This window comes from Diorhabda carinulata, chromosome X, assembly GCF_026250575.1.
Source record: "Diorhabda carinulata isolate Delta chromosome X, icDioCari1.1, whole genome shotgun sequence".
In the NCBI taxonomy this organism is placed as follows: Eukaryota; Metazoa; Arthropoda; class Insecta; order Coleoptera; family Chrysomelidae; genus Diorhabda; species Diorhabda carinulata.
Genome location: NC_079472.1, coordinates 27,482,952 through 27,508,975, shown reverse-complemented (window position 1 = coordinate 27,508,975; position 26,024 = coordinate 27,482,952). Strand labels below are relative to the sequence as shown.

At 32.3% G+C, this 26,024-nt stretch overlaps 1 protein-coding gene across 1 annotated transcript in view; it reads left to right on the top strand.

The window, feature by feature from the left end:
• Positions 1 to 25,711, top strand: part of LOC130901274 (T-cell leukemia homeobox protein 3) — a 72,843-nt gene extending 47,132 nt beyond the window's left edge. The window contains exon 3 of the mRNA XM_057812496.1: positions 25,323 to 25,711. Within this exon, the coding sequence (XP_057668479.1) occupies positions 25,323 to 25,539 (217 nt within the window). The 3' untranslated portion in view covers positions 25,540 to 25,711. The remainder of the gene's footprint in view (positions 1 to 25,322) is intronic.
• The last annotated feature ends 313 nt before the right edge of the window (positions 25,712 to 26,024 follow it).

Below are 26,024 nucleotides of genomic sequence, written 5' to 3'. Positions count from 1 at the left end.
TACACCAACATTCACAATTACACTGTCTGATGCGCGTTTCGATAAGTTATCGTCTTCAGAGACTGAAGGTAAACTGTAAACTCCGTTCAGAGACTGAAGGTAATCTCAGTTTACTTCCAGTCTCTGAAGATGATAGCTTTATTATCGAAACGCGCGTCATACAGTGTAATTATGAGTATTGATGAAGTGGTGGTGTATTCAGTAACAGTTCCCGAAATTTCAACTTAACGTCATCAGGGATTTTGGGTTGAGAATATGTTAAGAGGATTTCTGTTGGTCTGTTAAAAAAACTATGTTGTCCGACGTCTTCCGATATCTAACTGCTCTTTCCTGCCAAATGTCTTCTGTTAATTGTATCTCCTGCATTTCTCTATTTATGCCGTCTTTCTAGCTTCTTCGTCGTCTTTCTATTCTCCCTTTTCTTTGTGGTGTCCACTTTGGGAGCCTGTTTAGGTATTCTGTTCTCTGTCATTCTTTGTACATGACCATATTAGAAAGTTGATTGTTAATCGATTAATGTGTGTTTGACCTTCATTATCTCCTTTATTCTGTCATTTTTCAACCCGTCTCTCCTGAGTTTGCTCGCTTCTCTTATCCAGAAGTCCGTTTCGGTCGTCATTATCAATTTTTTCGTTGATTGCTTGTTGGCATTTGATATTGTTTGGTCCCATAATATTACATTTATCATAGAAATAGCTTTTTCGTCCTCTATATTCCTCTCTTTGATTGGTGTGCCGTGTCGTGATATTTTCATTCCTATTGGAAGTATTGGAAACTCATGCTGTTGCTGCGATGCACATATATTCAGTTTGTTTCCACTTTTAAATTCAGCTAGAATATAAACACTAGTGTTATCAACGATCATTAAAATCGGTCTAGATTTAATCATCTTGTGAATATTCACTCGACTGTATATTATATATTCAGATTACCATGAACAACAAAATAATTGCATAATAATTAGTTTTTATGATAAAATGTCCTTATTAACTGATATACATTTCAAACTTTTCACAGAAGCAAATCGCACTTTGTGTGAATGCATGTTAAAGCTATTAATCATTGATGTTCAAGAAACCAAGAAATTTTTGTTAGTTGCTTTCGATAACGTTATAATCAATATAATTTTATGCTGTTCGTAAATTTCAAACATAATTCGTTTCTATCAGTGACACAATGACACAAAAAATTCTTTTCAACAGGTACATTACTATCTCTGAAAGTTATTAATCCAAAAACGTATATACAGTAGTTTAAGATAATAACTAAAAAACTTGTGATCAAAATATTATTGATAAACTCTATATTAATAAGCTCATCAAAATTCCTTAACGATTAATGAAATCCCCAACCAGTGGCATCACAAATATGTAGATTATACTCATATTAAGTAATATAAAACTGAAACATTAAGGTGTAAATTCGAAGTACGAGTTGTGGAAAAGATCGTAGAGCTAGCAATAATTTAACGATTTAGAAGCTAAAATAACCGGTGTAAGAAATTGATAAGTGATAAATCAAATAAATGAAATAAGAAGATTGAGCAACTGGTCGAGAAGGTTATACGGAAAAACACGATATACGAGGATGGTACCAGAAGTACCCACCCTGATCTATAGATGGTGGGAGTTACTTGAAAAATACTACTGCATTAGAAAGTATAAAATCTATAGAGCATATGTTTCTAGTTTGAAGATTCCACGTTGTTTAGTATTGCTTGGCAGACATCAACAGTGAACGTTTTCAGTGAATTTGTAAACATGGCAATAATTGGTCATCGTTATGTGATGACAATATATATATTTGAAAGGCATTAGCCCAACCAATATAAAAGCTGAACTAGATTCTATTATGCGTGAAATTGCTCCTTCGTTTTCAACAGTGAAATATTGGGTAGTGGAGTTTAAACGAAGCCGTACGACCTGCGAATACCAGCATCGTAGTGGTTGCCGAAATGAAATGAAACGTGAGTCCATCACTTTACATCCGAAGCAAAAGAAAAATGGACTGAAAAGGAAGAACCGTCTCTAAAGAAGGCAAAGACCGTTCCATCTGTAGACGTCGGTTTTTTAGGATGCACGTGGGATCATTTTCATTGACTACCTTGCTAAAGGAAAAACTATGGAAGTTTGAGCGAAGAAATCAAGCAAAAATGTCTGCATTTGGCTAAGAAGAAAATATTGTTTAATCAAGATAATGTACCAACTCATACATACGTTATTGCAATGGTCAAAGCTATTGAAGTAAAGATTAAATTGCTACCTTATGCCCCTCATTCGCCATATTTAACCCCATTGGATTACTTTCTGTTCCCAGACTTAAAAAAATCGGTGGGCCAAAGATTTGCCAACAATGAAGTGGAAGTTGATGACTTTTTCAGCAGTTTGACGATTCATAAAAAAGGTATCGAACTTATTGAACATCGCTGGGGAAAGTATATGAAGGTAAAAGGAGATTCAGTAACTCCAATTTAGTCAACAAATATCAGTTTGGTAACAATACTCATTGGTATGATACATAAACGAATCAAATATTAGAAAAAAAAGTCAAAAAAAGTATTTCGACAATTTTTCAAATAGAAAAGCATATTATTATCTTCTACATTAATACAGTATTTATATGGCAGAAGATGAGAAAACCTTGAACTCAAAATTACAAATATACAATCACAATCTACAGATAATGAATATGAATTCGAAATCAATTTAAAACAAAATCGATGGACAATTAAGATGGTATGAGCATATTATCAGAAAGGTAGAAGAATGATTAATACGGAAGATATATGAAGCATGAACTGATCAGTAGAAAATAAAATGGCAGGAATAAGGAATGGCAAAAATAAAACAAAAGAATGAAAACTGCTGTGGAAAAGAGAGAGCGTTATAACTCAGCTCCAGTATGCCTCACACCTATTTTAGTTTTTAAATGGAATAATTATATTGTAGTGGGTCTGCGTACCGCCACTGTTGACTAACTAACTTGCTCTTCTCGGCTCTAATCAAAAGCAGCATTATATAAAAAAGAGAATTTGAAAAAATTGAAACACCCCGATTTAAAACCGTGTAATCACGATGTGGGGCGACTGTCAATTGTCAGTAATCGGCGCCACTCTCTTGTTTAACATGGTATGTCCATTACCGGACAGGCAATTAAAGATCCAGGCACTTAGTTACCGAAGAACTACTATACGACATAGCTCCGGTTTTAAAGGACATTGAAAAAATATGTCACCGGATTTTTTAACTACTAGGTGCTTATTTACCATTATTGCACTAATTTCGATGTACGGAGTAATTAAAAAGAACATAGAAAAATTATTGAAAAAGTATTCCAAATAATTGTAATGCCTTTTTGCTACAGATTACCAATGTTTATCCAAACTCTCAACGTTTATGTTGAAATTAATGATATCATTGATTTATTTTTTAGTTAATGGAACACCTAAAGAAAAGTTGTTATTCAATAAAACCAAGAGAACTAACCTGGTTATCAGGTAATCATACAGTTTAAATGTTTGATTTGTTCGAGCATTAAACTTTTAACTTTTTGCTGTTCCTAAATTAACTGTGCTGGTATTTTGGCTAATTGTGCTAATTCGATCAAATAAATGTTTTTATCAACTCTCTTTGTACTGTACATTAACATATTGGTTGGCTTATTTCAATACCTTCTTCATTGCCTTCACCCTTTGCTTCGTTCTTCACTCGATCTTTCTCAATTCAAATTTCGGATATTTGTAAACGACACGTGTTTGTATATGTTCTTTTTCAATTAATTCCAGACGGAGTTAAGTCTGTCAGCTTACCTGACTAAAACAATCTTCGAATACATATGTATTACCATTCCATCGACCAAATATTCCGTTATTTACAATGTACTAAAACGGATCAGATCAGATAATGTTCTAAGCTAGTGATGCTAGAAACTGATAAGTGTCCCTCTTGAAACGTGCCTACAGTAGAGATCATAATTTGAGAAAGAAGAAATTTACAGAATTATATGACAGTGAAAAAGTGATGTCGTGAGTTTGTAGTAGAGAGACGAAGATACAGGTAGAGCACTCACAAAAAGTCCATGATTTCGTGCTGCGTGATGAACGTATAACTATTAGACAAATAATAGTTGTCGATCTCATATAACATGGTATTTAATATACTTACTTATTGCTAACTGAACTCGGGAAAATTGTTTGCAAAATCAGTATCTATATCACAGTATTTGTTTGAAAAGAATATTGTTCAAGAGACTTAATCGTGATGTTAATATTGTTTCCCATGTGCTTGATACTGTTTTTCGATAAATCTTTTGGAGAACACCGATTACCATGAAATTCTGCATGGAAGTAGTAATTACCTAAATGTACAAATGTTATATGATGCCGATGTTTGCTTCAAAAAATGTATGTTTTTGAAACATTAATAATAAGGGAAAAACTATGAGTTTTAAGAAAAAAAAACATAAAGAAAAAACTTGAAATATATGAGTAAGTGAAGAATTCTCTTTTTTCAATTTCAGTTTGAGACATTTCAAAGGTAAATAACTGGAATGGAAGAAATTATTAGCAACGTGATCAAGCAAAGTTTTTCGCATATAATGAGAATAAAACCTTATTTTTCGAAAAAGGAATTGATACGTAAACCAACAGATTTTTCGTCATAATGAAAATTCAACGTTCCTTATTAACATATAAGTGTATATTCTAGCAAATTTATTCAAAGTTTTAGTAGATTTTTAAATTATAATTTTAGAAATATATATGATTTTTTTTCTTCTTGAATAAATATGTTTTTATAAATAAATGGAAAACAACAGAATGTATACAAGAATACAAGAATAATTAAATAAAGTTCGGTTTTATATTAACCAAGATATTGCCGTTAGAAATTCTAATTCAAATGCTCAAATGTCCCCATACCTTTTAACTCAAAAATAGAAGTCATAAAAAGTATAACTCACAGTCCTTAGAGCTCTTAAAATAGTCTTTAAAATAATTTTTGAAGCCCGGGAAGCTTATAAAAGCTATAGTTAATAATCCAATAATTTTTGTGCTAATTTTCGGATCGTATCTCTATATTTCAAAGCATTTATATAAATTTATACACCCCTACAATCCCAAGACACTGGCAAAAAAACTGTATTTTTATATATATAATAATATAAAATATTGTATTGTTTCTTGCTTTCACTGTTCAACAATATGTTATGATCGGTAACAACCCTTTTTATCCCTTTTTATGATTGTTCACAATATTACCAATTAGGGGTAACTGACCCCGCTAAAACGTGATCTACCAAATCCACCACTATCAGTTAACTATCAAACGTTAATCGGTACACATCTCCATTAACAACAAACAAGGATTCTACCTGAAAATAGACACAATTCATAAAGCTGCTCTTGCAGACACCCTATTACGACAAGGCCAGAGTCAACGAGAAGTGGCCAGTGCGGTGTACATGAGTCAATCTGCTGTTTCCAGATTTTATCGTCGTTAACAAGATACCAGTAACTTTAAAAGGAGACGCGGTTGTGGAAGAAAAAGATACACATACAATAACTGTGAGTAGTTGGACAGACAGAAGAAGATTTGAGGCAACTGACCTTGAACAAAATTGGTTAGCAACTGGCCCCAAATCAACCTCAGCCCTCTAAGCAGCTGGTTTACGAAGAACAAGTTACTGCATGTGGATTTTGCAGGAGAACCGAAATTTTGGGGGATCACTTCATCCTAAAGCAGGACAATGCCCTCCACATGCTGCAAATTTCGGGATGGCTGTATTTTCAGTATGTCGATATTGCCGCTATGGATTGGGCAGCGTGTAGCCCAGACTTAACTCCTGTCGAGCATTTATGGGATGAACTTAAGAGAAAAGTTCGGGCTAGAAATCCTGCACTAGGTACGAAATTGGACTGCGCTGACTGAGGAATGGGATAGCATCGAACAAGATCGAGTAAAGAAACTTATTCGATCGATGAAAAAGTGATTGAAAGCTGATATTGGGAACACCAAATATTGATAGGGTATTTTCACATTGTTTGATATTGTTTCTTTACTAAAAAAATATCTCAATAACAACAAAGGCCGCTCATTATAAAGCTAAAAATAATGACATTGAGATGATGAAATCAGAAATAGAAAAGGAGCTATAGACTTTGTCAAAGAAATTAATTTTCACACAAATCAATGTTATCCGATAAAATTGCTAGGTAATACCCTATTTTTCCGTTGGTGATTGGACTATATTTATTGCTCGTTTGACTTTATGATTAATTCTTCCACATTTCATCAATCCAATCATACCTTTGCAAATATAGGCAATTCTTTCTCCGCCGTTTTAAGATATTAAATACCATATATTTTCTGTCGCATTTACTTCTATATAAACTTAAATTTCTTTAATTTAAATTCACATCACCCTTGTTTAAAAATTTTTCCTATTTTCTGATGAGTCTAATTTATTTCGTTGCTGTCTTTTTAGAATTTGTTACTCTACTTTGAGGTCGCCGTATATGATAATTAGTAATTATATGAGTTTTGTTAGTAACTTACCAAAATAAAAAAAATCCTCCAAAGTAAGCCATTAAATGTTTTTAATGACGCTCTTTCATCATCCTACCAAATTATTATCATTATTTGTGAAAAGTATCCGTTGGAATCAACATCAGAAACAATATATTTGCTGTAATAGTGGGCTATGTGGAATTAATAGTACCCTCTTCAAGGTCTGAAATCAATTCGACGAAAACAATGCTATTGAAAGAATAACCACAGCTGATAAACACATCAAAAGAAACCATGATAAAAATTGATCGTATTTTAACAACTAGCAGACCATGTAATTTGTGGGCGGTACCCAGTTGCCAATCGACGAAAGTCTGACATATGTGCAGTATCAGAAAACAACAGAAAATCATTTAACCGTAATCGTCAATTAAGAAACTTTTATTACGAGGGTAATTCGGCAGAACCTACAAGGGGTTTCTTGATTCTATATACACATTTTTCCAGCTGATGAATGAACATCCAAATCGCTCTCTTTGAAAATTTTTGTTATTTCCTGCACTTCAGGCCAATGGGTAGATTATTTTTTACAATTAAAAATATTCACAAAATATCTATTTCAAAATCTTCAAGCTATGTTTTGTTCTTCTTCCTCTACTCTTTTCACTATAAGTTTCCATCCGTTTCTGTCCTAAGCTCTTTCTCCTCACTCAGTTATTCCCACTCTTCTCAAATCCGATGCTACCTCCCCTATCTATTTCTTTTTCGGCCTGTCTCTTCTTCTTCTAATTAATTCTCTCTCTTCTTCTCCATAACTCTTCTAGGTTTGCACCCAGGACTCACATCCATACACTACAGTCCGTCTGATCCTTTATTGTACGATCTAATCTGTGTTGCTTTGGAGAATGCTTTTATATTAAGAATATTATTTAAGAACCCATTGCTATTCGATTTTCTGGCTTTTTTGTTCGGTTATCCGTATTCGTAATCAACACATCTAGATGTCGATAAGATACATTTTGAAAAAAATTTGTAGATAATAAATTTAAAATCAGAATACAATACAAAAATATCATTTCATAATGCACATTCAAAGTAATTATAGTTTCTAGTGAAACTAAAATTAAATGCTTTTACTACCTTTCAACTATACATTATGCATTATTGACAATGTTAATCAAAATACAATACAATAAATCATTCGAACGCAGTGTAGTCGATGTTTTCTAAAAATAAACAATTTTAAAAATAATTAAAAGTTTAGTATAAACATTCATGTTTTAAGAATGGTTGTCATTGATACCAATAATGATATATGTTGGGCAGTAAATAATAAAAATAAAACAAGGTTACACCATAAACTATTGGTGACTACCAACTAAAACCAACTTTTTAGTGCCATTTATCCTCTTCCTTAGATCTTCCTTTAACACTGAGCTCTAGCTCTCATGCCATCTTTTTGTTGGTCCGCCTAGTGATCTCCCTCGGTTTGGTTTCTGATCTTTAGTTCATTTAGTCAATCTATATTTTCTGGCGCTCCTTTAATTGTTCTTATTGTATTTATATCTGTTGACTTTATTTTTCTTTTTGTTATTAGTCATCCAGCTCTTGTTACGTCGCATATTGAAAATAGGTGGATGAAACCCATGAACATATGTTATAGAAAAAAACAAAAAGAGTTTTTGTTGGATAATAACAGACGATAAAATACTGTGCTGAGCAATTGAAGGCCGTTATCTTCAAAGGGCGAAAGCAATATTAATAAGATAATTAATTAATTAATTAATTAATTAATAATTATAGAATCAAAGGTATCACCGTCCAAAGCAATCTTGGAAAGTAAACATACAATGAAGAATATCAGAAGGGAGAAATTAACTACTTTTGACTGGCAGAGAATGTGTGACTATCAAATCAATGAATGGAAACCACAGAAGAGAAGAAGACCAGGAAGCTGAATGAGCAAAATAAATGAAAAATCAAGTCCACGGCAACGACCTACTGCGAGCTTATCATAGTATTACAAGTATATGACATTTTCTTTACTGTAATAAGACAACTCACAATTTAGCTTAACAGTATTGTCGTATACCACCAATAAAATTTTACAATAACCATGAATTATTTGTGAATCATATACATGAAAACTCCAACCATACAAAATTTTCATTTTCTGATTTTAGTTATTTTGTCAGGAAACGGTGAAAAGACCCAAATGACACCATCATTAACATCTTTTTGTGATACAGTCGTTCTATAATCAATATGAGTGCCAATATTAAAACACCAAATTCTGCTCATTGTACGGATTTTTAATTCAAATTGGCAATGTCACCTTCAATTTTGTGTTTGTCATTTATAATCTATTGTGGATTCAACTTAAAAAGTTTAGCATAAGACGCGAATAAGAAAAACAACACAACAAATACGAAAGTTGAAAGAAAACTTATTATGTGAGAAATTAAAACAACTAATTTATGTGTTAAACAATTTTCCATTATATTCTGTGTCTCTAGAACAATGAATGCAGATCAGAAGATTTTCCATATTCACCGAAACTTAAACTGGCACATTATCAATACATTTCAGAAGATTGAACAACTAATTTCCATGGCCATGATACTCCATAGGACTCTTGTAACAATTTATAGCACTCAGTTAAAGTTTTTTTCAATTTAACGAAAAATTTGAGATTGATAAGTTGCTCCTGTTTTTCGTCACACATGGATTTCGGCACGAAAAAGAAAACGTTCGTTTCAAACCGCTACTGCACAAATACTATAATCATGACGGAAATGTTTTTCTTGAAGCTCCTAAATACCAACAATAAAGCTGTTTTATGAAAGTTTAGAAATCAGATGGAATAAACGTTTATAAAATATAGATCGATAACCGAAAGGTATAATAAGCAAATACTCCAAATCACCCTTAATCTTTGCCCTCGTATGTCTTCGTATAGGCGGCATACTTATGTCTTATCATTCAGCGGGTTGGCCGGTCTGTCATCCCCTAAGCTTATTTATAATATTTTTAAATTGCTTTCTTAAACCTTCGTTGAGAACATATTTATGTAAAAATAAAAGATAACATGATATTTATTTTATACTCATACATGCCATCGTAGCTGTTTATTTTATATCTGGTGATGTCTATATTACAACCACTTCAGTTCACAAGTGCTCCATTTTTGCGTTTTGAATATTACTCAGTTTTATAACTAACAAACAATGTCAAAGAAATTTTGACAAGATGAAATTGAAAATGAGTTGCAAATTTTATATTGACGCGCCTAACAACGATAGATTGGATAGTGATAATATTAGTGAAGAAAGAGACTCTAGTATTGGTAGTGATATTATAGTTGCTAAAAGACAGAGAATCATACGTTTACCATCAAGTTCAAGCAGCAGTGAAGACGACGAGAATATAAAACAATCTGGTAATTTTGGTCCATGGGAGGACGTTACATTCCACGATCAAGTACCAGACAGGATTTTATTTACTTCTGGGGATAAAATGATAGGACCACAAATACCAGATACTTGTACAAAACCCATAGATTTTTTCAAGCTCTTTTTTACCGATGAGCTAATAATAAAAATAGTGGAACAAACAAATAACTACGCTAGATATAAAATTGCACAGAAGAGGTTGTCAAAACGTTCTACATGGCATACGTGGGTAGATGTTACAGTAGAAGTGTTTACCGTATTTATTGGTGTTGTCCTAAACATGTGTACGATAACCGTATCTAATATCCAAGTGTATTGGTCACAACAGTTTAACGCCAAAATACCTTTTTTTAGTAGCATATTTAGAAGAGAACGATTTTTACAAATTTTTTGGATGCTACATTTACATGAAAACGATCCAAATGCCCAAACTCTTAAGGCTCGAATTCAGAAAGTCAGGCACTATTTAAATTGCTTAGACAAACAATTCAAAGAACATTTTGTTCCATCAAGAGATGTATCGGTAGACGAATCTGTTGTTGGATTTAAGGGTAAAATTAGTTTCTTAACTTACAACCCTAACAAGCCTACGAAATGGGGGATAAGAATTTATGTAATGACGGATGCTAACACCGGGTATGTGTATTCAATTTTGCCGTACTACGGAAGCTTGACATCGGAAGATTTAGTGAGACCTGATTTACCTGTAAATACAAGGATAGTGTTACATCTTTGTCAAAAATTATTAGACGATAACCCAGGATGCAAAGGATATCATTTTTACACCGATAGATACTATACGAGCTTGCTACTTGCACAAGAGTTGTTAAAACTAAATGTTTATCTGACAGGCACTATTCAAATCAACCGCAAATTTATACCTGATTCTATCAAAAAACCAACATTTGCCGAAGATAATACATTCGCACGCAGATCTGGTAATTTGATATTATTGGCATGGAAAGATAAAAGGGTCGACACCGCACTTACTTCGTGGGATACGTCAGGAACACACCCCATCAGCATAAGAGTACGTGGAGGTAACTTACAAGTCGTAAATAAGCCAAATGTAGTGGTCAATTACAATAAATTTATGGGAGGTGTCGACCGCGCAGACTATTATTCAGCGTCATACTGTTTCCTGAGGAAACGGTGGTGGTGGCGAAAGCTATTTTTCTGGGGACTCGAAATGTCCAGTGTCAATGCATATTTATTATATAAAATTTCACAACGGGGCCAAAACAACAAACCAATGACCCATCTAAAGTTTGTTCGGAAATTGGTTAACGAAATGTCAAAAAACTTTCAGCACAGATCCAAAACTTCTGACAGACCATCATCTGCAAATACAGAAGAGCGGCTAAATGGTAAATTGCATATTTTACGCCAAAATAATGGAAAGAAAAAAGACTGTGCGGTATGTTCTAACTGTAAAGTACAAGGCGGCAGGCGGGAAACTAAGTATATACACAAACAGGTACCATACACTAAAACATTACAAAACGTAATTTATATTGTGTATAAATTTATTTAGTGATTATGGTAGTGATTATGGTAAGGTAAGGTTTGATTTGTGTTTCTCTATCCTTAAAATTTATTATTTTTGTAAGACATTATTCTTTATTTAGTGTTTTTTAGGTTTTTTTTTTGGTTAATTATTTTTCATGTTATAATTGTAATAAATTATTGTACTTAATTTGAATAAAGTGTATTTACTAAGCAATATCAGCGCATTTAAAATAAATCCCAAAGAAAAAAAGCAGATTTATTTATAATTATCTTTCATATTGTAAAATCGGTCAAAATATTGCACAAACTCCAAAACTCATATGATCAATAATCAATCCCTGGTGATCACACCTATCTTACCCAAGGGCTTTGATTTCAGGAGGAACTATTTACAGGTTTGCCCGTTGAGTTGCAGCTACAAGTGCTGCTCTTCTTCGGACTGTTACTGCTAAATACTTGATGGCTTCAAGTATTGCAGTTGGCTTTCCGCCGGAAGCTGGCGACCCCCCTCCCAGGAGATACTCTAATTTATAGTCTTCGACTTGAAGCCTGCTCTGATATCATCAAAGGCAGCACATTTAAGGATCATATGCTCTGGGTTTTCAATTGCTTTTAACCCACGGCATACACACTTATTCTACTAAGCACTTGGTAACTTACTTTTTCTTATCTGCTCATTAGTGAACTGGAATGATCCCAATCTTATTCTTAGTAAAGCATAAAAGCCCACTTGAGAAAGATTGTGATTCAGCTGCAGTTTTCTTAGTTACCTGCCACTGTGTATTTTTAAAGATTTACTAATAGTAAATATTTTACTTTTATCCTTTTTATTAGCTCTTCTAGAACAGTTGGTTAGTACTTTTTTCTTTAGTTCCTTAACCATAAAATAAATCCCGAAGAAAAAAAAATTCCGAGTAGTCACATAAGCAGATAAAATAATAGTCCGAGTACACTATACTCGCAAAAGGACATATCTACAAGTACAAGGGGTTAAAAGTACTGTGGCGACTATACGGCGACATACGAGTGCAAAGGGTTAAAAACCTCACGCAGCATTTATATGATATTCGTGAAACAATTCCGTAATAAAAAAGTAAGCTGTGTCTTACTTGGAATGACATATCATTCATGAATTTTAATTACTAACTAAGTTTATAATTTACTTCTGACTTGGAGGGTTTTGGTTTTCCTATAAAAAGCTTATATCGTTCTCTGCTTCAATATTTGATATATTTTCTTTCTTTCAGTAAGTTGGAAGACTGATCATTGTTTGTATACACATGAATATGATTTCTAAATACTCAACATTACATATTTGAAAGAGAAATTTTCGATCTATTACACTACTATTCTATGGAATACCAACGATATTTTTGAGTAAAGTAACTCTGATAACAATCCTTCGGTCCTTCGACTTCGTTTTAATCGCTAAATAAGATCCCACATAAAATGAACGTTTGAGGAGAGAACTAAAGTAAGATCAAGAAATAAATCGCAGTTAGCCGGAAAAAAGAGGAAAGAACTGGCTTAAACTAAATAGGAATTATCATAGAGATAAAACTTATATTATCTTATTTATTCCAGAATCTATTTTCATTATAAGTATTTATTTATATCGTGCATTTATCTCCTTACGCTCCGCTTATGGATATTTCCCTCCCATTCTTAACGGGATCCCGTTAAATTTGTTTTTGTGGAGAATTAGTCGGTGGTGGTAAATTTATATGAAGTCAGAAAGTTCCACAGCCTCCCTTGAAATTAACTAGTCAGACATATTGCAAATATAAACGACTTTAAAATTAATACTGATGTTGATTTATTCCATAAAAGTAATGATTTATTTAACACGAGCTGACTATGAAATAATAGGAATATTTTGACCGGAAAATCCATTGAAAGTGAATTATTTATTACAACGGTGTGTGGGAAATTTAATGAGAATTTTCCTAATAAGCTTTTCCTGTTTAATTTGGTTCGGGTTATTTAATGTTTAATGGATGTCGTTCTATTCACTCTAATTATTATTGGTCTGTTGAATTGCAGCTGCTGTAGACAATAAAAAGTGATTGCATATAACTGACAAATATAACAATTTCCAAACGAGTTTTTAGTAATAGCATTTGAGAAGTGAGAAAATGAGTTTAACAATCACGTCTAGTAAAAAATTTCAATCAGGAATATGGAAAATAACAAATTGCTGGAAGATCAAGAATGAAAAGATGAATGGGAATATATACACATATAGAGAAAGAAATCTTAACATGACACAGCTAAGTACACAAATGAAATGAAAATAATTTACAATGGTTCAATCATCATTATGCCTTCCATAAGCCATCTTTTAAATTCTTGTAGTATCTATTTCACGCTCAATATTTATCTCTTATTCGTTCATTAGTTAGTCCAGACATCTATCTCTGCTTGTTTTCCAGTAATTAGAGTCTTGTCTGCTTTGGAATGTCTCTCTTTCCTTTTTATTGTCCCCTCTCATATTTTTCGAACTTCGGCCTAGTATAACAATACATGAAGGGGTTGTTTGTTTTTTCCAGACCATCTCATAAGCAATCGGCCTCCATTTCTTTTTCCCTGTACTTCTCTCATCCATATAAGCCTGTCTATATTGTCATCTCGTCACTCTTTTAATGCATAATGATGATAGTCTAGTAGTCACACTTAACTCTTCCAGTATCTTCCAGTATCGCAGTCCAGGGAATTCCAAACAATCTCCTATAACACCATTTTTCACAGATAAATGTTCGGACCAGACTCATTTTAGTGTTTTTAATTATATATGAGCTTTTGAATATTCTACTAAGTTTCAGCATTGCACTCTTAGTTACTTTTAATTTCGTCAACCTATCCACATGGGTGCTTATTGTGGATCCAGGATATGTAAAGCTGTTTACCCTTTCGAGATTGTCAAGCAGATGGTTCGGCTTATCCACTATCATTAATTTTATTTTGGTTCTGTTTACTACAAGACCAAATTTTCCAATCTCCCGCTCTTTGTTACATCATGTCATGTGATTTATTCCCGTATCCTATGGGTATTTTGAAAAGGTCATAGGTCGAAAAGTTTGTAAAGAGGATTATGAGGAGCCAATAAAAATTACATGAAAAATGAGTTTGCCAATAAAATAAGTAACATCTCAAGATTATAAAGGTACCTTGAGAAAAAAATTATTTATCAACAGCACGTGGGAGAGAGAGAGAGAGCAAAAAACATGAACATTGGTTTGTTAAAAAGGATTGTTCGAGTTTGATACCGCATAATTTGACAATTGCTCAAAAAAGCTCCTGTTGAAACTAAACAGCAATCGACTGTATGGGTCTTCCAAGATAAGCCAAATATAACAAAAGCTGTTCGCGCACGAAGCTCTTCGAAGCAATAACTCGACATGTCACCCTTGTTCCATTAGAGCAACGTAGAACTGTTAACTCTGAGTGAAAAATCATCCAAAGACGATTGAATCATTCTCCATAAATACGTGCTCTCACACGTCAGTTCAAACAAAAACGTTTTTTAACAGTGGAAACATCCAATTTATGGATCATCCACCGTACATTTCTTGTTTAGCACCCAATGATTTCTTCTCATTCCCGCAGATCCAAAATAAATTGCGAGGACAACGTTATGAACGAAATATGTAAGTACTGTCAAGGAAAAGAAAAAGTAATTAACTAAGTCATAAGGAATTGATTGGAAATAATCACTAATTAATTTTATTTGAAGGTAATATTTCAAATGGTTCATACATTGGGTGAGAATGATAGACACATAAACAATTTTTCACTATTGAGAATAAATGTGGTGCATCTTACTAATGCACGCCTTCTAATCCCCACCCTATTGCTCTCCACCCTTTCTTTGTTCCGCTCACGAGCAACCAGGGAAATGGTGGAGAATATTATCTAAATAGCGTTAGGTGTTGATACAATGAAGCTTTCATTATTAATTATCTCCATAATTAAACTACGCGGGTGCTACGATAATTAGTACCCTTATTAGGGATAAGCAGAATATGCTGATGAACATGGAATATAAACAACAGGGTAGGAACAAGGCGGAGATTATAGAGTGAACAATAACTCCGGAAAAACTTTTGTGACACTTTTGTTATATCTAAATTCAAAATACCTCAAGCGAAAATAGTAATAATTTTTTGTAATGCTAGATGAACTCCTTCTTAAACTGACAGAGAATGGTCGCCATTTGTATAGGACTCGTACCAAGTTAAGCATCCTTCTTCTCTTTTGTTACTCTTGTTAGTTAGTCACTCCAGTTCAGAATTGATTGGAATATCTTGGCTTTTTAAGATTTATATTCTCCGATCCCTTCTGAAAGTTTTTGCCTAAACTTCTCCCATTTTAGACATACAAAGAATGTCTGCTTTGTTTTCTCATGCTCCGTATGATAATATAAATATGATCTCGTTTAATAATAAGAATGAAATGGAAATATATGCGCACACCACAAGACTTAAAAAAGATAGTAGCTGTTCTCGAAGAACTTCGAGTAGTTCTTTATAATGGATCTATTACGTCAAAATATTGACTAATACAATACTAAGGGTGCATTGACGCTTCTATTTTACTAAACTAGAGTATAAAGATATATATTATCTTTATAATATATAAATTGAAAAGAACATTATAGAAAACAAATGTGTTTTTGTAAATACAAAAGTGCTGCACAATCCAATTAAGAATTGCACCTACACTAATAATTTTCATAATTCTTGGTTATGCTCGATTTCGAAACAGATCTCAAACGTATATGAATACAGACGTTTTAAATCCGGTCCTGATTACTGAGGGAGCTCAAGAGACCCAACAATTTTAATTAACGCCCCGCTATTAATAATTAGCTGCTATTCCTTGCACAAGCGCTTTTCGCTAAACTAATTTTAAATGGAACAACCAAGTTTTAAGTCGAAAGATTTTGCGTTCTTGAGTGGTTCTTTGCTTTTTCTTTAATTAAAATCAAACAATTTTAATTAAAGAAATAATCAAATTCAGAATATAAGAATAGAAAAAATAGGTTTTGGGTTTTATTTGACTTGTCTGATAAGCAAAATGGTTCAAAATGGGAGAAATGATAATTAATTCTATTTAAATATTTAACAGAGCATTGGAATTTTGAAAATATAATCACGGAGAATACTGAACGATACAATAATATAGACTAAGCCAAAGTTTTTGCATTATTTCCATTAAAAAAAACACTTTGTATACAAATAAATGTTAAAAATAAATATCAACATAGAGAATTATTGCTTGAAAATGATATCGTCCAAGTGGCCGCTATCATCTCGTCGCTGGCCCTTACAATCAGAAGGTAGGTCTGAACTGCCAGTAGGCCATGGAATAACTCCTCTGCGTGAGATACATTTGCTTTGGAACATTTCTTTGACCATGCAATGGATGTATGACAAATTTCGTCATTAAACTGCAGCCTAGTTCTATTATTGTAACCCTCAAAATGATGTAACTCGTATAATTTGTCACATATTCTCCAGAATAAAAAATTTATAAATTTAATTGAAAGTGAGCATCGTCCGACAAAAAAATGTTATTTCTGTTCCCAAAACTTCAAGTCAAATGGATGCAGTTTTAAGTTCAACTTGAATATCCGACTATTAAAAGTGCTCTTCTATGACTCTCCACTATTTGCAAAGATTAAATCACTTCAACATGCTCGCTCTCGTTCGAAAAAAGGCATCAAAGAGAATCCTGTATGTTCCTGGAATTAAGTTGGAAGCATGGATTATTTATTGAATATATTGTACAATATCGGACAAATCCCACTATAATATAAGTACGAGGGCTACTACTTATATTGTGAGACAAAAAAAACAAATATTCATAATTGGATATGGTTTTATCGTTTTTCAAAATATTCTACATTGCCTTCAATACATTTTAAGATGCGTTTAAACCAATCGTCGAACAATTTTTTATATTCCGATTGAAGTACTTCCAAAACATATGATTTGAACGCATCCACCACTTCTTCTAATGTAGAAAAACGTTGTTCTTGTAATTTATTTTTGAGCTGCGGGAATAAGAAGAAATCATTAAGTGTCAAATAAGGAATATAGGGCGGATGACCCATTAATTCGATGTTTTGACTGTTCAAAAACGTTTTTGTTTAAGGTGATGTATGAGAGTTCGCGTTGTCATGGTGGAGAATGATTCGTTTTCTAAGATTGGTTTCTCTGATTTTTTCGAATAGGTCCAGTTATACCGAAAAACCAGACGACCATTTGCTTCTAAGCGCTTCGTGGGCGAATAACTTTTGGCTTGTCTTACATACAGTCGATTGTTATTTATTTTTGGGTTCATATGCATAGATCCATAATTGGTGGCGTGTTACGAATCTTATACACATCCTCTGAAGTACAGCGATTGATTTTTGTCAGTATTTCTTGGTTAGGATTAGCTTTATTTGAGCGACTGTCATATAAGGATCTTTCAATATCAGTTTACGCATAAAACCGAAGTTTTCTGGCATAATAGCCAATTTGGACCACCTTCACAAAATTCATCCTGTAGCAAAGTGCGACTACGATTAAATTTGGAAAATCGGCGGATCACGGTGGCTGATGCTTCATAACCAAAAGTCGAAGTGAGTTGATCCACGTCATAGTCATAGAAAATCATCGCACGTTAATGTTCGCGATTTAATTCCATTATTTGATCAAGTTTCAAGTATCTGTAAACAACTCGAAAAGCACTCATATGACAACACATCTGAGTACGTTTAGTAATAAAAATATCAAACTTTATGATCGCGATGTCAGATTTGACATATTCACATCAGTGTTGCTATGTCTCAAAACTTAAGTAGCAACCCTCGTATAAATGAGTAACCGATTGTCTAATTCTTTTTTTTTTCTAGTTTAAGAGGAATGCTCAGATAATATAATAATTTTATGGTATTAAAAACAAAATGACAATATTACATAGAATTCGAATCTCCTTGGAGGCTAGCAATATAAAGAGCAATGAGAGCGTTTCTGTAATTTTTTTAAATGATTTGTTCTGGTCTGTATTAGCCTGTTCAATATCAACAATGGTGTCAAACATTTTTCTTTTTGAATATTTTGTTATTAAATATGTCGACAGCAAAGTGGAAGTGGACTGATAGGAAGATTTTCAGATGCCAAAGACAGCGCATCAAAATAATCTTCTACCACGGCGTGTTTTCATGATAAAAAGGAAAAAGACGTTGGCCCCTTAGCTCAGAAATATGATTTTAAGCCTTTCACTAGGCTCTTGAATATTTATACTCCTGTATGAACGAGCAATTTTGTTCATTTTCTGCACATTTTCATGTGTTTTGGGAGTTTAAGGATGTCCTTAACTGTTTATTGTTCTTAACTGATTCTTCCTCATTATTAAATCACCAATTCCACATGAAGTGATAGCATACATATAAGAAATACATATAAACTGAAACTCAAGAATATAAAGAAGAATAGCACTGGAAAAGAAATTAAGCAAAAGATAAAAATAAAAGATTCAAGATGTAGAATCTAGGGACAAAATGAGTACGATAGAAAAAATAGATGATGAGCTAGAAAGGACGTATTAAGATAAATAGTACTAGGTGACAAGCAGAAAACAAGAATGTTATGAAAACATGATAACAATATTATGCAATAAGAAAGTTGAAAACAGAAATAAAATTGAATTAGTAAATATTTTGGGGTAGAAACAAACCAGCGGAATGCGGAAATCATGAAATGGAAGTAAATAAAGAAGGAGTAGCTTTCGAATTATGAAAAGAAGTATGGAAAACGAAAGAGAATCTGAAACAATGAAAAAAAAATTAACATCTATAAATAAAAATAAAGAAAACAAAATTCTGTTAAATTTACGAACTAATATGTTTTACTCAAATTTCGCTCGAAGAGAATATATGGAAATAACAAAAAATTATAGAAAGGAGATGCAGGGAGGAAAAGAATAAATAGAGAGAAAATAATTAAGAGTAATTTCAATAGTCAATCGCCTATATGAACGAATTATTTTGTCCATTTCTTATTCATTTTCATATGTTTTGGTGATTGAATTGTTTAATCGCTCATATTAGATTTTAACATGATTTCACCAAATTTATTATCACACTTACATTTGAATTTTCATCAAATTTTGTAGGCTCAAATTTGAAACGAAGCAGGTACTCATAGTTTCGATTTTCAATGAATATAAAGTAGAAAAAAATACAGTAGATTCTATTTGCACTACTGTCCCAACAGGTAATGAATATATTGCCCCTTTTTTCTGCTGCAATCAAACAGACACATTTAATTCTAAATGGTTTCGTCAGCAACGTGTTTTTCTTGCTCAACGGAGCAGAACTTCGTCCAGTAATTAAAAATAAATACTTTGTTTTCCTTTGGCACTTAACGTGACGTTCAGAATCGTTTGTTAAAGCTGTATTAGCAATATCGAATACGTCGAGAACACAATTATAATACTCTATAATATTTATTGTAATTATGTGCACGAACAAAAACATGCAATGTTAGAACAAGTTCTAGCTACTTGGATATAGAGATTAAGAATTTAAGTCATCAATGACAAATAAAATACGTGAAAAAATAATTCTTATTTTGATACTGAATAATTGAAATAAAACGAAAAATAAAATAAATAGAGAAATTATAAGAAGTATTCTTAACCGCATAAAAACAGTCAATGATCGTTGGTGATCGGTAAGCTATCAAAATATTCCAATAAGAGGAAAGTAACATAAAATCTGAACTATAATAATGAAGAGAAGAAAATATAGAATCCTGAGAGGTAAAAAAATATTCCTAAGAGAATAAAAGCAAAATTATCTGTTTCATTATTTAGATCCACGACAACCGATGCTTGTGTAACGTCAATACTCAATCAAATGAAGAAATTGAACAGTACGAAGACAATAACAACCAACATTATTTGTAAAAGCTCACAGACTGATATGGTTGAGATATGTGATACGTTTAATAAAAACAGAGAATTCTTAAGATCTACTCAGCAAAAAAAAAATAAATGAAATAAATTCGAAAAAGCTTACTCAAGAATATGATTGGAAAAAAGCGGGAAGATAAACTATAGAAGAAATAGAACAAAAAGGTTGGAAAAACATGAATGTCACTAATTCAGAATATAGAATTAATATTTGGAACAATTGGAAAAAAATGTTTGCTAAATATTGAGGTACTTAGAAACACGATTGGGAAAAAGCATGAAGATGAGCAAAGACAGAGATAGAAAAGCAAAGGATTGACAGTCTTCAAAACCATAAACGACACTTATTCGAAAAAGGAGATGAGTATGTGGAACGGTTAGAAAATGAACGTTGCTAAAAATGGTCCTACTCAGAAACGCGATTGGGAAAAACCGTGAAGAGAAACGGCAGAGAGAGAAAAACGATGGTTTGAAAAACATGAAAACCATAAATGTCACTAATTTGATATTTGGAATGGTTCGAAAAGGAAGATTGTTAAAAATGGTGCTACTTAAATGCGCTATTGGGAAGATAAATAAAGATAGGGATGGGAAAACAAACGTTTGACAGACTTAAAAACCATAAATAATACTAATTCGAACAAAGAATTATGAATGTCACTAATTCAGAAGATGATAAAAAAGGAAAAAAAAAGGCTTGCAAAATATGGTGTTACTTAGAAACGCTACTGGGAAAAAGCGTGAAAATAAGCAATCACATAGATAGAAAAACATAAGTTCGGAAAACATGAAAGTCACTAATTAAAAAAAAGGAGAAATTGATATGATGAAACTATTAGAAAATAAACATTGCTAAAAATGCTGCTAATCAGAAACGCGATTGGAAAAAAGCGTGGAGATAAAGAAAAAGATAGAAAAAAAATGTCACTTATTCAGAAGATTAATTTGATAATTGGAATGATTGGGAAAGAAAGATTGGTGCTACTCAAAAACGCTATTGGGAAGAAACGTTAAGATAAACAAAAATAAATAATACTAATTCGAAAAAGAAATTGGGTGTGTGGAACAGTTTGAAAACACGAAGACAAATATAGAAAAAAAAAGGTTTGAAAAACATGAAACAAGAATGTCACTAATTCAGAAGATGGAATTGATATTTGACACAGATGAAAAGAAAAAAAAGTTTGCTAAAGATTGTGTTACTTAGAAAAGCTATTGGGAAAAAGCATGAAGATAAGCAAACACAGAGATAGAAAAACAAAAGTTTGTAAAACATGAACACATGAATCTCACTAATTCGAAAGAGGTAATGGGAAAACAAACGTTTGGCAGGCTAAAAAACCATAAATAACTCTAATTCGAAAAGAAATTGGATGTGTGAAATGGTTAGAAAAGAAAAATTGCTGAAAATGGTACAACCGAAAAACGTGAAGCCAGAGATCGAATAACAAATCTTTTGAAGACTTGCTAAATATGGTTCTACTCAGAAAAGTTATTGAGAAAAAACGTGAAGAAAGCAGAGAGCAGAGAGCAGAGAAGGAAGAGATAGGAAGGAAAGTAGGTAATAGAAGACTCAAAAACATTCAATTAAAAATAATAATTGGAAAAAAAAGTAAATGGAAGGGAGGTGAGGAGAATATTAGAGTTTGATAAAGAAGAGAATATTAAGCTTTAGATTTATCTATTAAAACATTATTGTTTTATTCGCGACCTAATTTCTTGTTACATTCTGTGTCAATACACAGAATTCAATTTCCACCAAAAATTATAGGTTTTATACGAGTAGTTTCGTATGATTCCATCTGTCAACTGTAATTATTCATTAGATGTCGCAGTGTACAATTTCTCGTAATTTTTTCCCAATTTCATTCTTTCAAATTGTTCGTTGTACATTTTAAACTAGACACAATGTTTTTCTGGGAAACATATATACGTTAAACGAATGCGTCGTTTCTTCTATTGGTTTTTTTTTTCAAATTAGTGAACACGGTGTATAACAGTCAGGAAAAATAAACTCCAACAGTGGCGAGAGAATATATGCCTGAATATTTAAACTGCTAAACACTAGACCAATGTCAGTGTACATTATTCAACATATTTCCCTGTCGACTCATGGTTTATGCAGGGGCTTTTAGGGCGTCAAATTGGCACTATCGCCACCCTTGTCGTTGTTCGATGCTCGTTTTCGAACTCTCGGACACACTTGTTCCTAATGGCACTCAAGAGTACAACGATTTAACCGTTGAATGTAGAGTTTGGTTTACAGTTAACTATAGTTAAGGTTAATTGACAACTAAAGCATGTTTGTGTAACCAGGTAGGAGCTAAATTGCTTTTGAATATTGCAGATGACAAATTACTTCCTAAAGTGGATAGCCAAAGACACACATCGTCCATTTACAGATTATAATATTAAATAATCTTTTCTAGGTTGAATATATATTAATCGTGTTAGAGATAAATACGTAATTTTAATTCATCATATGTGAAAAAAAATGAATTCGCTGACAGAATTTTTGTTGTTACAAAAATAATGTTTATCCATGGACTATATTAAATATAACGTTACACAGGAAGTTATTCAGGTTAAATAGTTGTGTTTGAACTTATAAAGTAACACTTTTCCATTGAAATAAAATAGAAACAATCAAATTGAGGAAAGGATCAATTAAAAGTAACATGTAGTGTTACTTAAGTAAAACGAGTGCGAATTGAATTGCGGAAAAAGGAAATCACTTAAGTGGACAATATTTTAATTGTTGTTGTGAGTTCACAAAATTATAGTGCCGATAATGAAGGAATATGGTGTTAACTAAGTGTCATTAATGGGTAAAGTAGGCCTTTATGATAAAGAAAGTAAGGGAAATCGTGTTTTAGTACTTTATAGGAGAGAATTGTATTATTCTTATATTTTTAAATCTCACTTATAGTATTCTTCAAAAACCTATGTAAAACTCAGGTGTGGACTACGTTATATAAGCCTAAATATCGTAACATTTTTCGTATTTATTTACACTCTTTCTATTCGTGGGGTGATTTAATGAACACTGTCTGTTACGTTCTCAATTTATTTAAACAGTTTACAATAAAGCTAATTTATAATAATCATATTAAATAATTTTTAAACAAAAAGAAACACAAGAGATAAATAAATAGAGTTTTCTAGAAATCATTTAAAAGAAATACTGTAATAAACCCCCTTCTATAATAAAGAGTTGTTGTTCGTAACAATATTGTAAGTGATCAATAATTTGCTTTAATTTTGACAAATAGATTCGTGTAAACAATATAATATTAATCACGGATTTTAATAATGCTTGATTGGGGGAGAGGAATGGAAAGAGCATAAAAGATGATATAGTATATATACTACGAAATCTAACAAGAAATGATCTAGAAAGTAGAAACAAGGACAGGAGCGAATATAGGATGAAATTAAAAATTGGTAGTTGCAAATTATAAATTCACAATTATAAAAAAAGAAACGAAATCAATATATTCAGGTAACGATATAAAAAAGAAGCGAGATTTTTTGAAATGCTCAAAAGTAGAAGACGATAGCAAAGAAAAGCTGTCTAAAGAGCAAGGGAAATACAAATTAGTAAGACGACAGGAGAATTGTGTGGCAAAACAAAATATAATGATCACATTGAAGAACAGATAGGTGAATCTGGTAGCGAAAACGGAGCTGAAAGATCTAAGAAAGTAGAAACAATTTGAAATCGAATTTAGTGCAATCTAACAAATAGATAATGGACTATAATGGAAATACAATGAAAAACAACCAGATGAAGACAAAAATATGACATGTTCTTGAAACATGGTATAATATTACGCAAATAAGTGGAAGTTTTTCATGAAAGAACCATAGAAGGAGAAAAAGCAGAGAAAATAATCACTGAGAATGTTAGAAAGAAAATTAATGAAAATAAATTGGTAAAAGTTTGAGTAGAGAATGATATAACACAGAAATGATTAAATGTATGAGTAGATATAGAAAGAAATGGATGTTCACAATATGTAAAAAAGTCGGCAAAAGATTCTAATATTGGAAAAAATGTCATACCACTCGTGCTCAATGCACAATTTTCGCAAATTACAAACAAATTTTATTTAATGTCTACTTCAAAGTTTTCAACAAGGATTCATGGAATAAAACTGAAGAGTAGGTTTCCACCAGGACAGACAACGTACCATAACATTTTTGCTACGAATAAACAAGTAAGGATTGAAGGTAATAGTTTATCTCTTTCTTACTATTCTGGTCTTGGATCAGCTAGTGAGAATAGTTCATAACAATAGAGGAAAATTTGTTGCAAATATGTAGGTCCTGATTATAAAAATGTGAAGAAACCAAATACAAAAAAATAAAGGATGGAGAACAAAAATTTTATTAGAATCTATATTAATAGGTATTATGAAAATGAAGAGTTCCATTGAATGGAAATGCAAATTCGAATGGAATCATTTTTTTTTCATGCTGGAACCTTATAGCTCCACTGAAAATGCTCAATATAAATTATCTTGAGAATTATCATTTAGCAAGTGTACTTTGAATAACAATAACAAAAAAATATCACTTTCAGTCAATTGTATTCACCTGTTTCAACTTCTCTATTTCCTGAGTATCAATTCTATATGCTGTTTATTTATCTGTAATATGATTTCGTCATCCGACATAATCTGAAAGCCTTGATCATTACTGTCACAAGTGACCCAGTTGATAGTCCGAATAATCACGAATCCGTATAACTGAGGACCGATTAATCGAGTTTCTATTGTATTTTGAAAACAATTATTTACTACTACTGGCAACCAGTTTCAAGCAATAATAACTATTTTGAATAATGTACATTCCATTCGTTTTCCTTTAGTGAAAATTATTGTTTCAGACGGCAGACAGCAGAAGAGCGAGAAGCCGAACGACAAGCAGCGAACAGACTGATGTTATCCCTTCAAGCAGAAGCCCTGTCTAAAGGCTACATCAGTGAAGGACCTCCTCCTCAACCAGGTCCTGGTGATACGGCGCTTAGCGCATTACAAAATTTACAACCTTGGGCTGGACCATACAGTGCTCCTCAACCCGCATTGGCGGAATCAATGTGTTAAAGAACAACAAAGACCTGTGAGGTTTTCCTAGACTGTGCAATAGTACGAGTTTTAGCTGTGTATATATTTTTTGAAGTTTCGGACACAATTATTGCTAGTAATAAATTGTAAATATTCTTAAATGCTATATATTCTATTTACTATAATTAAATTCACCAATTTGGGCTCTACAGTCAAAATATTATTGCTGCTGATGTTAGAAATATTGTTAACTGCTTAAACGTTGAAACACCAACATGAAACACAGTTTGTAAAAAAGTCGGGTTACAAATTAAATAACATAGTTTAAAATCAAGAGCATGGTTACTGCAAATTGTTTTTTTTAATATTTCTATTGTAAGAGACGAAGTGGAAATATGGAAGAAATGTGTGTGCTGTATACTTAATCCGCGTTATTTCATTCAGAGTTGCCTATCGATAATTTTGAATAACCAGATTACAAAGATCGACAACATTGTGATAAATGTTATCTTCGGTTTGCTTTT